The 14,479-nt window shown below is 44.5% G+C and overlaps 1 protein-coding gene and 1 long non-coding RNA gene across 3 annotated transcripts in view; both read left to right on the top strand.

Moving 5' to 3' along the window:
- The first annotated feature begins 5,848 nt into the window (after positions 1–5,848).
- Positions 5,849–14,479, top strand: part of CCDC50 (coiled-coil domain containing 50) — a 148,241-nt gene continuing 139,610 nt past the window's right edge. For both annotated transcript variants that reach the window (XM_073626393.1, XM_073626392.1), the window contains exon 1: positions 5,849–6,105. In XM_073626393.1, the coding sequence (XP_073482494.1) occupies positions 6,057–6,105 (49 nt within the window). In that variant the 5' untranslated portion in view covers positions 5,849–6,056. The remainder of the gene's footprint in view (positions 6,106–14,479) is intronic.
- Positions 10,868–13,814, top strand: LOC141139857 (uncharacterized). Its single transcript, XR_012243822.1, has 2 exons — positions 10,868–13,597; positions 13,753–13,814. It is a non-coding gene; the product is annotated as an uncharacterized lncRNA (long non-coding RNA).

Raw genomic sequence — 14,479 nt, 5'->3', positions numbered from 1 at the left:
AACATCACAATGGGGAAAGACAGCTTCAGGACAAGACCGTCTTTTTTTTGTTTTTTAGCGGGTAACTGGCAGCGATGAAGAAGACGGCAGTGGTGAGGAAGAAGAAGAAGACGGCAGTGGTGAGGAAGAAGAAGAAGACGGTGGCAGAGGAGAAGAAGAAGACAGTGGCAGAGGAGAAGAAGAAGACAGCTCCACGGGAGAAGACAGCCGAAGAAGAATACGGCACTGGGAGATGACGGAACCGGGAGATGACGGCTCCGGGAGAAGATGGCTTGGGGCTTCTTATTTAATAAAGGACTTGTCAAAAAATGGCTCTTGTAGTTTGTTGACATTACACTGTTTTTTGGTGAATGGGTAGGGGTACATCTACCCATTCACATGGGGGGGCAGGATCTGGGGGCCCCCCTTGTTAAAGGGGGCTTCCAGATTTTGATAAGCCCCCTTCCCGCAGACCCAGACAACCGGCCAGGGTTGTCGGGAAGAGGCCCTTGGCCTCGTCAACATGTGGGCAAGATGCTTTGGGGTGGGGGCGCAGAGCAAAGCACCCACCCCTCCATGTTGAGGGCATGCAGCCTGGTATGGTTCAGGAGGGGGAGGCACTTGCTTGTCCCCTCCCTTTCCTGACCTACAGGGCGGCATGCTCGGATAAGGGACTGGTATGGATTTTGGGGGGGCACCCCATGCCGAATTCAGACTAGACCTGAAGAGCCTGGTGTAGACCTGGGGGGGAGGGGGGGGGGGGACCGCATGCCATTTTTTTGTGATTTTTTTTTTGCCGGCAATATTTTCTTTTTTATATTCAGTTTTTAACGGGGAAGCCCGCTGACAGCTGATGACTCATCGGTTGTTAAGGATGCAGCGGCCGGCTTCCTGGGCCCCCTGCTTAGCAACCAGCTGTAAACAGTTTAAAATAAAAAACGCAAAATGTAAAACACATCAAAAATTGCATCACAAACACAACACTTGCATTTCTGGTGTGGTTCCATTGAAGTCTATTACCCACAAATCTTGGGAAAAAAGTCCCCAACCCTTGCCAAAAACACACAGGCCACAAACTGCATAGATGTAAACTTGTACCATAGGAACCTATGTTAAATAGACTGTAGTGCATTTCTGCAAACTGCAAAACGCACTATAAAAACGCATAGGTGTGAACCTAGGGTTATTCTTGTGGAAGAGCGTGTTGTGGAATCACCTCACAGTATTATAGCTAGCAACACATTGTATTTTTATATTGATCTTTGAATAGATTATAGCAGCCGTTTTCAACCAGTGTGCCCAGAGGTTTCTTCAGGGGTGTCTTGGCAAAATGCTTAAAAATTGCCCCAAAATTATATGCAAGCTCGTGAGTGGATCAAGCCTGCGCCTTTTAGTTACACAAAGCTTCAGGTTTGGTACACCATTAGAACCTTCTAGACGCCAACCTCTTAGCGACCAATGACGTCATCAGTTGATAAGGAGAATGTCAGTCGCCTGCATATCATCCTTGTTTCACCCTCCCCTGCCCCTCTCCATCAGCTTTGGGGTCTCATTAGCTAAGTGATGGAGAAAAACTGAGGGAGAAGAGAAACATTGGAATACTAGTCAATACCAGTATACAAAAGAGTATTTTGTATAAATCACTTATTATTTTCCTTCCACTTCACAATTATGTGCCACTTTGTGTTGGTCTATCACATAAAATCCCAATAAAATACATTTACGTTTTTGGTTGTAATATGGCAAAATATAGAACATTTGAAAGGGGTATGAATACTTTTTCAAGGCACTGTACATTTATTTACCCATACCTCCCAACTTTTTGAAATGCGAATGAGGGACACCTATCGGCAAAAGCATGCAGGCATAGGACACACCCCTTGCCACGCCCCCTTAAAAGCAGAATTGTACAAAAAACAAGATGGTGGTTAAAACCACAACTGCTTTTTTTTTTACCCCTACTATTACTTTATATTGGCTTTTGGAATTTACATATGCAGAAATTTAGAAATCAGATGAAAGGTTTAGCACTGGAAAACACTTTTTGATAGATAAAAAGTGCATTTTATATACACCTATCTAGAACAGATCAAAATGAGGGACAAATGAGGGGGGAAGAGGGACAATCCCTTGAAATCAGGGACAGTTGTGTGTGAGTATAAGTGTGTGATCCCTGTCCTTCCTATAAGTGTGTGATCCCTGTCCTTCCTATATGTGATCCCTGTCCTTCCTATAAGTGTGTGATCCCTCTCCTTCCTATATGTGATCCCTGTCCTTCCTATAAGTGTGTGATCCCTCTCCTTCCTATAAGTGTGTGATCCCTCTCCTTCCTATAAGTGTGTGATTCCCTCTCCTTCCTATATGTGATCCCTGTCCTTCCTATAAGTGTGTGATCCCTCTCCTTCCTATATGTGTGTGATCCCTCTCCTTCCTATAAGTGTGTGATCCCTCTCCTTCCTATAAGTGTGTAATCTCTGTCCTTCCTATATGTGTGTGATCCCTCTCCTTCCTATATGTGATCCCTGTCCTTCCTATAAGTGTGTGATCCCTCTCCTTCCTATATGTGTGTGATCCCTCTCCTTCCTATAAGTGTGTGATCCCTCTCCTTCCTATAAGTGTGTAATCTCTGTCCTTCCTATATGTGTGTGATCCCTCTCCTTCCTATATGTGTGTGATCCCTCTCCTTCCTATAAGTGTGTGATCCATCTCCTTCCTATATGTGATCCCTGTCCTTCCTATAAGTGTGTGATCCCTGTCCTTCCTATATGTGATCCCTGTCCTTCCTATAAGTGTGTGATCCCTCTCCTTCCTATATGTGTGTGATCCCTCTCCTTCCTATAAGTGTGTGATCCCTCTCCTTCCTATAAGTGTGTAATCCCTGTCCTTCCTATAAGTGTGTAATCCCTGTCCTTCCTATATGTGTGTGATCCCTCTCCTTCCTATATGTGTGTGATCCCTCTCCTTCCTATAAGTGTGTGATCCATCTCCTTCCTATATGTGATCCCTGTCCTTCCTATAAGTGTGTGATCCCTGTCCTTCCTATATGTGATCCCTGTCCTTCCTATAAGTCTGTGATCCCTCTCCTTCCTATATGTGTGTGATCCCTCTCCTTCCTATAAGTGTGTGATCCATCTCCTTCCTATATGTGATCCCTGTCCTTCCTATAAGTGTGTGATCCCTGTCCTTCCTATAAGTGTGTGATCCCTGTCCTTCCTATAAGTGTGTGATCCCTCTCCTTCCTATAAGTGTGTGATCCCTCTCCTTCCTATAAGTGTGTGATCCCTCTCCTTCCTATAAGTGTGTGATCCCTGTCCTTCCTATATGTGATCCCTCTCCTTCCTATACAGTAAGTGTGTGATCCCTGTCCTTCCTATAAGTGTGTGATCCCTGTCCTTCCTGTAAGTGTGTGATCCCTCTCCTTCCTATAAGTGTGTGATCCCTCTCCTTCCTATATGTGATCCCTCTCCTTCCTATAAGTGTGTGATCCCTCTCCTTCCTATATGTGATCCCTGTCCTTCCTATAAGTGTGTGATCCCTCTCCTTCCTATAAGTGTGTGATCCATCTCCTTCCTATGTGTGATCCCTGTCCTTCCTATAAGTGTGTGATCCCTGTCCTTCCTATATGTGATCCCTGTCCTTCCTATAAGTGTGTGATCCCTCTCCTTCCTATATGTGTGTGATCCCTCTCCTTCCTATAAGTGTGTGATCCCTGTCCTTCCTATAAGTGTGTAATCCCTGTCCTTCCTATAAGTGTGTAATCCCTGTCCTTCCTATATGTGTGTGATCCCTCTCCTTCCTATATGTGTGTGATCCCTCTCCTTCCTATAAGTGTGTGATCCATCTCCTTCCTATATGTGATCCCTGTCCTTCCTATAAGTGTGTGATCCCTGTCCTTCCTATAAGTGTGTGATCCCTCTCCTTCCTATATGTGTGTGATCCCTCTCCTTCCTATAAGTGTGTGATCCATCTCCTTCCTATATGTGATCCCTGTCCTTCCTATAAGTGTGTGATCCCTCTCCTTCCTATAAGTGTGTGATCCCTCTCCTTCCTATAAGTGTGTGATCCCTCTCCTTCCTATAAGTGTGTGATCCCTCTCCTTCCTATAAGTGTGTGATCCCTCTCCTTCCTATATGTGATCCCTCTCCTTCCTATACAGTAAGTGTGTGATCCCTGTCCTTCCTATAAGTGTGTGATCCCTGTCCTTCCTGTAAGTGTGTGATCCCTCTCCTTCCTATAAGTGTGTGATCCCTCTCCTTCCTATAAGTGTGTGATCCCTCTCCTTCCTATATGTGATCCCTGTCCTTCCTATAAGTGTGTGATCCCTCTCCTTCCTATATGTGATCCCTGTCCTTCCTATAAGTGTGTGATCCCTCTCCTTCCTATAAGTGTGTGATCTCTCTCCTTCCTATAGGAAGGAGAGGGATCACACACTTATAGGAAGGAGAGGGATCACATATAGGAAGGAGAGGGATCACACACTTATAGGAAGGACAGGGATCACATATAGGAAGGAGAGGGATCACACACTTATAGGAAGGAGAGGGATCACACACTTATAGGAAGGAGAGGGATCACACACTTATAGGAAGGACAGGGATCACATATAGGAAGGACAGGGATCACACACTTATAGGAAGGACAGGGATCACACACTTATAGGAAGGACAGGGATCACACACTTATAGGAAGGACAGGGATCACACACTCATAGGAAGGACAGGGATCACATATAGGAAGGAGAGGGATCACACACTTATAGGAAGGAGAGGGATCACACACTTATAGGAAGGAGATGGATCACACACTTATAGGAAGGAGAGGGATCACATATAGGAAGGAGAGGGATCACACACTTATAGGAAGGAGAGGGATCACACACTTATAGGAAGGAGAGGGATCACATATAGGAAGGAGAGGGATCACACACTTATAGGAAGGAGAGGGATCACACACTTATAGGAAGGAGAGGGATCACACACATATAGGAAGGAGAGGGATCACACACATATAGGAAGGAGAGGGATCACACACATATAGGAAGGAGAGGGATCACACACTTATAGGAAGGAGAGGGATCACACACTTATAGGAAGGACAGGGATCACATATAGGAAGGAGAGGGATCACATATAGGAAGGACAGGGATCACACACTTATAGGAAGGACAGGGATCACATATAGGAAGGACAGGGATCACACACTTATAGGAAGGACAGGGATCACATATAGGAAGGAGAGGGATCACGCACATATAGGAAGGAGAGGGATCACACACTTATAAGAAGGAGAGGGATCACACACTTATAAGAAGGAGAGGGATCACACACTTATAGGAAGGAGAGGGATCACACACTTATAGGAAGGAGAGGGATCACACACTTATAGGAAGGAGAGGGATCACACACTTATAGGAAGGAGAGGGGTCACACACTTATAGGAAGGACAGGGATCACCTATATGAAGGACAGGGATCACACACCTATAGGAAGGACAGGGATCACCTATAGGAAGGACAGGGATCACACACCTATAGGAAGGACAGGGATCACCTATAGGAAGGACAGGGATCACACACCTATAGGAAGGACAGGGATCACCTATAGGAAGGACAGGGATCACACACCTATAGGAAGGACAGGGATCACCTATAGGAAGGACAGGGATCACACACCTATAGGAAGGACAGGGATCACCTATAGGAAGGACAGGGATCACACACCTATAGGAAGGACAGGGATCACCTATAGGAAGGACAGGGATCACACACCTATAGGAAGGACAGGGATCACCTATAGGAAGGACAGGGATCACACACACACACACACACACACGCAAGAGTTAAACCGCGGCCTGCCGTGCCTGGGTGACGTCATGCGATTGTTCGGCCGGCCCCGCCCCGCACTGATTTTGTCCCGTCTGTGTTGCCATACGGCGTCTCCCGATTCCATCGGATCCTGTCATCCCAGGGATCGGAGCGATCGTGTCACTCAGGGATCCCAGCGGCCACCAATGACAGCCGGAGATCGCCTTCCCTCTGCTACTAGACAGGATCCCTACCGAGCATATACACTGCGACCATGACCGACATCAGCATCGACAGCTCCAAGCTGCCAGGAGTCAAAGAAGGTACATGGGGGGGGGGGGGGTCTGTGTGTGTGTGTGCCCCTCCTCCACCAATCTCCCCTCTCTATTAACCCTTCCATCCCCCCACAAGCGATCACTCGTATTATTGTGGGTGGTGGTGATAGGCCCGCTGTGTGTAGTATAGGAGATTGCCCATACTATATGTCCTGTCCATAGTGCTGTGTATACACCAGCATTGTCTCGTCGCTTAGTATTTGGAATACATCTGTCATGTGCAGTACATCCGAGCACGATCTTATTCTGGATCTGGGTTCATCTAACTCTGACAACCTTCTATATAAAGGCAAAACTTTTGTCCCATGTCGGATACAGAAGAGAAGAGTTATTGGTATTGGTTCACATTGGAGCCACTTGACAGGTCAAATCGCATGACAGGTCGCAACCATTGTTGGTAATCGCACTCTTTAAATTGGTGCCACATCAACTCTGTGGTGCCGCATTGATTTGCACTACTTTTGGTGATATTTGGGTGCAACTTCCATAGAACTCTGTGCATGAAGCCACACAGATGTCCTCCAAATTGCACCAATGTGCCGCTTTGAAACTGACTGCGGCTCTGAAATCACACAATGTGAATGAGGGGTTAAACTCAAACCCAAAAATGTAATACATTACAGCTCACCAGTCATTCGATGTGGTGGCTGCATTTGTTTTCCTTTTTTTGGGGGAGGCGGCTTTTTTACTCTGTTTTCATCTGATGATGATCTGGTCACTAACAAACCTCCTTGTTTAGCTTAAAAAACAAAACAGGTGCTCTTTAAATGTAAGGACTTATTCTTGCTGGTAATTAGAATCTTTAATATTTGCAAACAAAATGAAGGTTTCCTATTTAGAATAAGCTGTCAGGTTAGTAAAACAGCGACATCAGTACTGATTCAATCATACAGTTTATAGTGTACATAGATTTGCAAAACAATGGGATAATGGAATATTCCTGAACTTTGTTTTATCTCATGGTTACTGTGAAATTGTGTGAATGCATCAATGCAGTGCATGTCTCAGCTTGCAGAGCTTGGATTCATTGAATGAATTTACCAAAAATGTAAAATTGATACAATTCATGAGGAGATCGCCAATGCGCAAAAACCTCTCCTATGCAACACCCCATGTCCACAGATACAATCCATTACTTCCCTCATTCAACCCTGCTACTATTACTGAGGTTGCTAAACTTTTATCTAACACTCATCTAACCACCTGCCCCCTGGATCCTGCTCCCTTGCAAATGCTACGCTCACCCTCTGACTCCATTCTACACTCTCTAACTCACATTTTCAACCTCTCCCTCTCTTGTGGCATCTTCCCAAACTCTCTAAAACATGCGCTAGTCACCCCCATACTTAAAGTGGTGTTCCAGCCGAAATTATACTTTTTAAATAAAAATACCCCTATAATACACAAGCTTAATGTATTCTAGTAAAGTTAGTCTGTAAACTAAGGTCTGTTTTGTTAGTTTATAGCAGTAGTTTGTTATTTTATAAACTTACAGCAGGCAGTGGCCATCTTTAAGTGTGGGCATCTGAAGCCAGACTGTATTTCTTCCTGGATCTCATCCTTGCAGATCTCGCACATGCTCAGTGCAGTGTAACAGGTTTCAGGTCAGGTTTCCATAGCAACTGCAGTTTCAGAGGAAGTCGCCGCCCCTTCCCAGAAGGCATTGCAAACAGGAAATGATGCGATGGGCCGAGGCCAGGGAGGAGGAAGTGAAAAATGAATACAGCAGATATACAGTAGGTGCTGAGAAAATAAAAAAAATATCCAATTTGTTTACAGTGCACAGTTTAGTGAGGGATGCTGAAGAGTTGTAAAAGTGGGTGGAACTCCACTTTAAAAAGCCCTCACTGGACCTCACCAATCTCAACAACTTACGTCCCATCTCCTTACTCGCCTTCTCCTCCGAACTTCTTGAAAGACTGGTCTACAACCAAATAAGCGACCATCTGACCATGAATAAACTTCTTGATCCCCTTCAGTCCGGTTTTCACCCTCAACACTCCATGGAAAGTGCTCTCCTTAAACTCCTCAAATGACCTACTAACGGCTAAAGCCAATGGACACTATTCTGTACTACTTCTCCTGGATCTCTCTGCTGCCTTTGACACAGTGGACCACCCCCTCCTCCTCAAAAAACTCCACTCCTTTGGTCTCCGTGACTGTACTCTTCGCTGATTCTCATCCTACCTATCCCACCGGTCCTTCAGTGTCACTTACAACTCTACTTCCTCCTCTCCTCTTCCTTTCTCCGTTGGGGTCCCCCAAGGTTCTGTTCTTGGTCCTCTCCTTTTCTGAATCTACACCACCTCCTTGGGTCAGTTGATTGCCTCCCATGGCTTTAAATATCATCTCTACACTGATGACATCCAAATCTATCTCTCCACCCCCCAGCTCTCTCCATCTGTCTCCTCACGCATTACCAACTTACTAGCAGACATATCAGCCTGGATGTCACATCACTTCCTCAAACTCAACCTATCCAAAACCGAGCTCATGATATTTCCTCCCTCAGGTGCCACTTCCCCTGATTTCTCTGTCAATATCAACGGCTCAACTATCAACCCATCTCCCCACACCAAAGTCCTAGGTGTAATCCTGGACACTGAACTAACCTTTCGACTCCACATTCTGTCACTATCTAAAACTTGCTGCCTCAATCACCGCAACATCTCCAAGATACCCCCCTTCCTAACCAATGTCACCACAAAGCTTCTAATCCACTCCCTGGTCATCTCCCGCCACGACTACTGCAACTCCCTCCTCATTGGTTTACCTCTAAATAGGCTATCCCCACTTCAGTCCATCATAAACGCTGCGGCCAGGCTCATCCACCTCACAAACCGCTCAGCGTCTGCTACACCCCTCTGCCAATCCCTCCATTGGCTGCCACTCAGTCACCGAATTAAATTCAAGGTACTAACTATAACTTACAAAGCCATCCACAACCTGGCCCCCAGCTACATCTCTAACCTAGTCACAAAATACCAACCTAATCGTTCTCTTCGCTCCTCCCAAGACCTCCTGCTCTCAAACTCCCTTGTCACCTCATCCCATGCTCGCCTTCAGGACTTCTCCAGAGCCTCCCCCGTCCTCTGGAATGCTCTACCCCAATCCGTCCGATTTTCTCCTACTTTATCCACTTTCAGACGATCCCTGAAAACTTATCTCTTCAGAGAAGCCTATCTGGCCCCCACCTAACAACTGTACATTTATCTTCTCAATCAGCACATCACCCACAGTTATTACCTCTTGTATCTCTTGACCTTCCCTCTTAGATTGTAAGCTCTAAGGAGCAGGGCCCTCTGATTCCTACTGTATCAAAGTGTATTGTATTTGTACCGTCTACCCTCAAGTTGTAAAGCGCTACGTAAACTGTTGGCGCTATATAAATCCTTAATAATAATAATAATAATAATAATGTAAATATTGCAAAATATACAGCCTTATGCTACACAACTAAGCTCCTTTTTTTTAATGCTGAATAAACTAAATTATTAATGTATCTTTAAATAGATAGCTATCTTTACATAGATTTTACTCCAAAAGCCTTTTATTAAAAAAAATTTGGTTAAAAAAAAAAAAAAAATAATAAGATTTAAATCAAATTTTCTTCTTTTTTTTTTTTTTTTTTTATTTTTTTTTAGATCATTGATTTACATCCACAGCAGAATTGTCTGTTTAGGGGATGGGAGTGTTAGGTGGATTAGCAGGTCACAGCAAACATTATTATTATTATTATTATTATTATTAATAAGATCAGCTTTTATTTACATATGCAAAAAAGTTTATCATTAGGCCACTTAAACACTGAAGCGGCGGCTGCGTTAGTGGTAAAGTGCTGCTAGTTTTAGCAACGATTTACCATCATTTTAGCGGTGCTTTTTGTCCGCCAGTGGGGCGCCTTTAACTCCCCGCTATCAACCAAAAAAGGGTGCAAAGCGCTGTTGCCGAAGCGCTTTGCAGGCTCTTCGGCAGCGATGGCCATCGATTTCAATGGCAGGGGTGTTTTGGGGGCGGTGTATTCAAAGATGCTGTTTGAAGGAGTTTTTTTAACGTCCTGCAAGCGCACCGCCCCAGTGTGAAAGCACTCAGGCTCTCACACTGGAGTGACGGGAGAGGCACTTTGCAGGCGCTATTTTTAGCACTAAAACGCCTGTAAAGCCCCTCAGTGTGAAAGTGGCCTAGTAAGCACCTCTGTCAGTGTTAAAGTGATTGTGAAGTCTTGTGTTTTTTTTTTTTCCTATAAAAATAACAAACCCATTCTATGAAATGGTTTTGCACAGAGCAGCCCAGATCCTCCTCTTCTTGGGTCCCTCTTTGGTGCTCCTGCCTCCTGTTGAGTGCCCCCTCTCTGTGTCCATTCAGACACGGAGCTGCGGTTTGGCCCTGCTCCCTCTCTCTCCTGATTGGCTACAGTAACTGACTTTAATTGACAGGGAGCCAATGGCGCCACTGCTGTGTCTCAGCCAATCAGGAGGGAGGGTCCTGGACAGCCGAGACACTCGTGAACATCGCTGGACAGAGATACGGCTCAGGTAAGTATTAAGGGGGCTGAGGGAGGCTGCTGCACACAGAAGGATTTTTATCTTGATGCATTAAAAAAACTTCTGCTCAAAAACTTTAGCTGCAAAATAATATTTGCTTTTGGGTTTAAAGGGGTTGTCATCCCTTGAGGTTTTTCACCTTAATACACTGTATGCATTAAGGTGAAAAAACTACTGTGATGCAGCTGCCCCCTCCCCCCGAGGCCCCCTCTTTACTTACCTGAACTCGGTCTTTCCAGCAATGGGGACGAGCACACCAGCTCCAGCCAGTGTCTTGGCCATGATTGGATAGATTGATAGCAGTGCATCCATTGGCTCCCACTGCTGTCAATCAAATCCAATGACCCAGGGGGCTGGGCTGAGTCCTGCTGTCTGTGTCAATAGATGCAGCAGCAAAACACGGGAGCGCGCACACACACAAGTGCCCCGAGGGTGAGCGGCTCTTCAACAGGGCACTCGAGAAGAGGAGGAGCCAGGAGTGCCACTGAGGGACCCCAGATGAACCTTTACATATTCTTTAAGGCCTCATGCACACTGGCGTTTTTGCAGCTGCTGTTTTGGGTGTCAGGTGTGGTGGTTTTTTTTTTTTTTTTTTTTCTGCAGCCTGTAAACTCCCCAGCATGTTATCCTTTGTGCCCATGCATACATAGGCTGTTCTCAACGCTTTTTGGCAGGAACGTTTCCAGGCTGCAACCCCCCCCAACCCCGTTTTTGAGCCTCAAGCTTTTGTGGGAGTAAAGGTTTGCTAAAAAACGCAACATTCTCCAGCTAATGCTACTGGCATTTTTATGTCATCCAGTGTGCATGAAGCCTAATACTGTTTTAAAACCACTTTTTTTTTTTTTTTTTTTTTGCCATCTGTGATCTAAGATTTCCTTCCACTTCCTTATGTTATCTCACATCCTGCTGTGTCTACAGATTTCCGCAAAGTGGGGACCATACCCTCACAAGCCCACCACACATGGGTCAGTCTGATTGTAGAGTCTCTTCTATTTAATTATCGAATTGCAGACATCCCAACCTGCAAAAACTCATTTCAGGGAGGTGATGCTTCGCGCCGACCCTGTCGACTGGGCACACAGCAGGGCATGGGGCTCATAATGGGGCGTACAGCAGGGCATAGGGCACATAATGGGCCTCAGGGTCCACCAGCGGAGCGCTCCCAGCTCTGTTCCGCCCCCTCCTCTGTCCACAGACAGAGGACAGAGTGGCCCTACTCTATTTGGCTGCTTGGGCTGCTCTATCTTTGGCTGAGGGACAGGACCAGTCAGGAGATTGCCTGGTGCTCGTGGGTGTCCAGGAGCTTGCAGTCAAATGCGGGAGACTTGGGATGTCTGCAATTGATGTTTGATTTTTGATTCAATTAAAAAAAAAAAAAAAAAAAATGGAGTGTATCTTCGGAAAATATCAATCAGAAAGGAAATTTATGTTTTATCGATACATGTGTGGCCACCATTTAATATACTGACATTTTTTAAGTGCAGGGCCCTGTCTGGTTGTATACAGATTGATTGGATAGATTAGGTAGGTCCTCATATTACACAGTTTTGGTAGATCTAGGATTGATTGTACGGTCAGATAGTCGAGTGTGAGGAGTAGATTTCCCCTCTTTTCCTGTTCTGTTGACAACCTAGAATGTTACAGATAGAACAAATGGAGAGTGAGGCCACATTATCACAGGTGACTTGGGTGATTGTTGGCGAGAATCAGTAGTTTCTGGCTGGCGGAACAAATGGTGCATTTACACAATGGGGTTTATTTACTAAGACTGAAGAGTGCAAAGTCTGGTGCATCTCTGCATAGAAACCAATCGGCTTCTAGGTTTTATTGGCAAAGTTTTTAATTGAACAAACTGAAGTTAGAAGCTGGCTACGATGCACAGCTGCACAAGATTCTGATTGCCCCAGTTTTATTAAATCTCCCCCAGTGTGTGTGAGACAAGCCATGGCTGACAGGAGTTTCTTTTAGGTGACGAGCTTCACGCAAAACCGCACTACATCTGACCATTACATATGAATGGCACCCAGACATGCGTGGTGTGTTTTGTCAGCATTGCAATGCAGAATTTTGGCCATCTCTGCTGGCAGTCCAAAAAAGCAAGATGTGAACGGGACCTTAATGGCATTACTGGCTGCACGCAGCTAATCAGCCAGTTTGTAGGCGGTTATGCTGCCTACAGTGACCACAGCACACTTTCCCCTGCCACTCATGTGAATGGAGCCTGAAGCTCAAGTGCAGGGACACAGACCCTAATAGAAGACCTGACCGGGGTTCTAATCCTTCCACACTAACCAAAACCCCAAACAATTATAAAATGTTCTTGCCTTTTAGGTAGACTATTATTTGACATTAAATTGTTATAAAGATAACAGAAAAAATAATAAAAGAAAATATATATATATATTATTATTATTATATTATACATTTCTGGAATTGATCGCACTGGTGTAAACTATGCCATTGGAAACCATATAACCTACTATCCATGCGTTTTTGATGCAAGAAAAAAAAAAACAAACCCACTGGACTGCATGTGGTGTGTACCGGCCCTAAGGCTAGGTTCACATCTATGCATGTGCGGTTAATGCATTTTTGAGGCCTGTTTTTCCTGCACATTTTATTTATTTATTTTTTTAATGAATTTTTGGGATGTGTTAATGTTGCTGGGAGGAGGTGTCTCTTGTCATGCAGGAAATGCACCAAAAATGAATTTTCATGTGTATTTCATGCATTTTGTTATGCAATTCCATTTGAAGTCTATGGAGCCAAAAATGCAGCCTGTAAAAAAAAAAAAAAAAAAAAAAAAAAAAAAAAAGGGAAAGAAAACAAAAACCCTACAGCTTTCAAAAAAAATGCACCAGTGACAACTAGGAACTAATGTTAAATGGACTATAGTGTGTTTCTGCAAATCAGTAAACGCACTGAAAAATACATAAGTGTAAACCTAGCCTTAGGCTGGATTCACACCTATGCAGTTTTAGTGCTTTTTGCATTTTGCAGATTTGCACTACAGTCCATCTATCATGATTTCCTATGGAACACGTTCTGTAGTGCAAATCTGCAAAATGCAAAAAGCACTAAAAATGCATAGGTGTGAATCCAGCCTTAGACAGGAAGTGTGCTACTGGCCAGATCACCATGTGGAAAAACAAAGCCTGCACAAATAAAATGCAGCCGTTAAGATGGTTAACCTGCAATATATCACATTTTTATTTTTAGATTTTAAAGGTACTCCAGGCTGTCATCGGTGCTGCACTATTAATATCTGCAAAATGCTTGTTTAAAGCTATACCAAGCATATCTAATTGCATGCAAGATTACCTTAAAGGTAAAGTATCTCCGTAAGGCCATATTTTGTGTTAATATTGCAGTTTATTTTAAGTGACTGTTGCTATTCTAAAATTAAAAAAGAAGCAATCTCTGCATACATACCTGTTCTGGAGCACATGCTGCCAAACTTTGCGGTTTTGAAGAGATATACTTGCTTCTGCATTTGACACTGAATCTAACATCTCGGTCCCCTGCTGCAGTGTGTGGTTTCATCCGCTGCCCCCATGTCAGCACATGACAAAATAGTGATGTAGGGGCTGGATGGATGCAACCATAGCAGGCATCAGGGGACCAGATATTCAACATCCACAAGAGTGTCTGCCTTTAAAAATTCTTCAGCAAGTTTGTCTCTTCAATTCATCTTACCTAAGTAGGAGGATTTATTTCACCTCTGTGTATCACTTGAGACAATCACAACACTGGGTATATGTGAGGGCTTACAACCAATTTAAGGCTGTGGTCACAGGACTGTGCACGCGTTGTGCATT

The sequence above is a fragment of the Aquarana catesbeiana genome, linkage group LG04 (assembly GCF_042186555.1).
Source record: "Aquarana catesbeiana isolate 2022-GZ linkage group LG04, ASM4218655v1, whole genome shotgun sequence".
In the NCBI taxonomy this organism is placed as follows: Eukaryota; Metazoa; Chordata; class Amphibia; order Anura; family Ranidae; genus Aquarana; species Aquarana catesbeiana.
The sequence above is the reverse complement of the archived record's forward strand: the minus strand, read 5'-3'. Positions and strand labels throughout refer to the sequence as shown.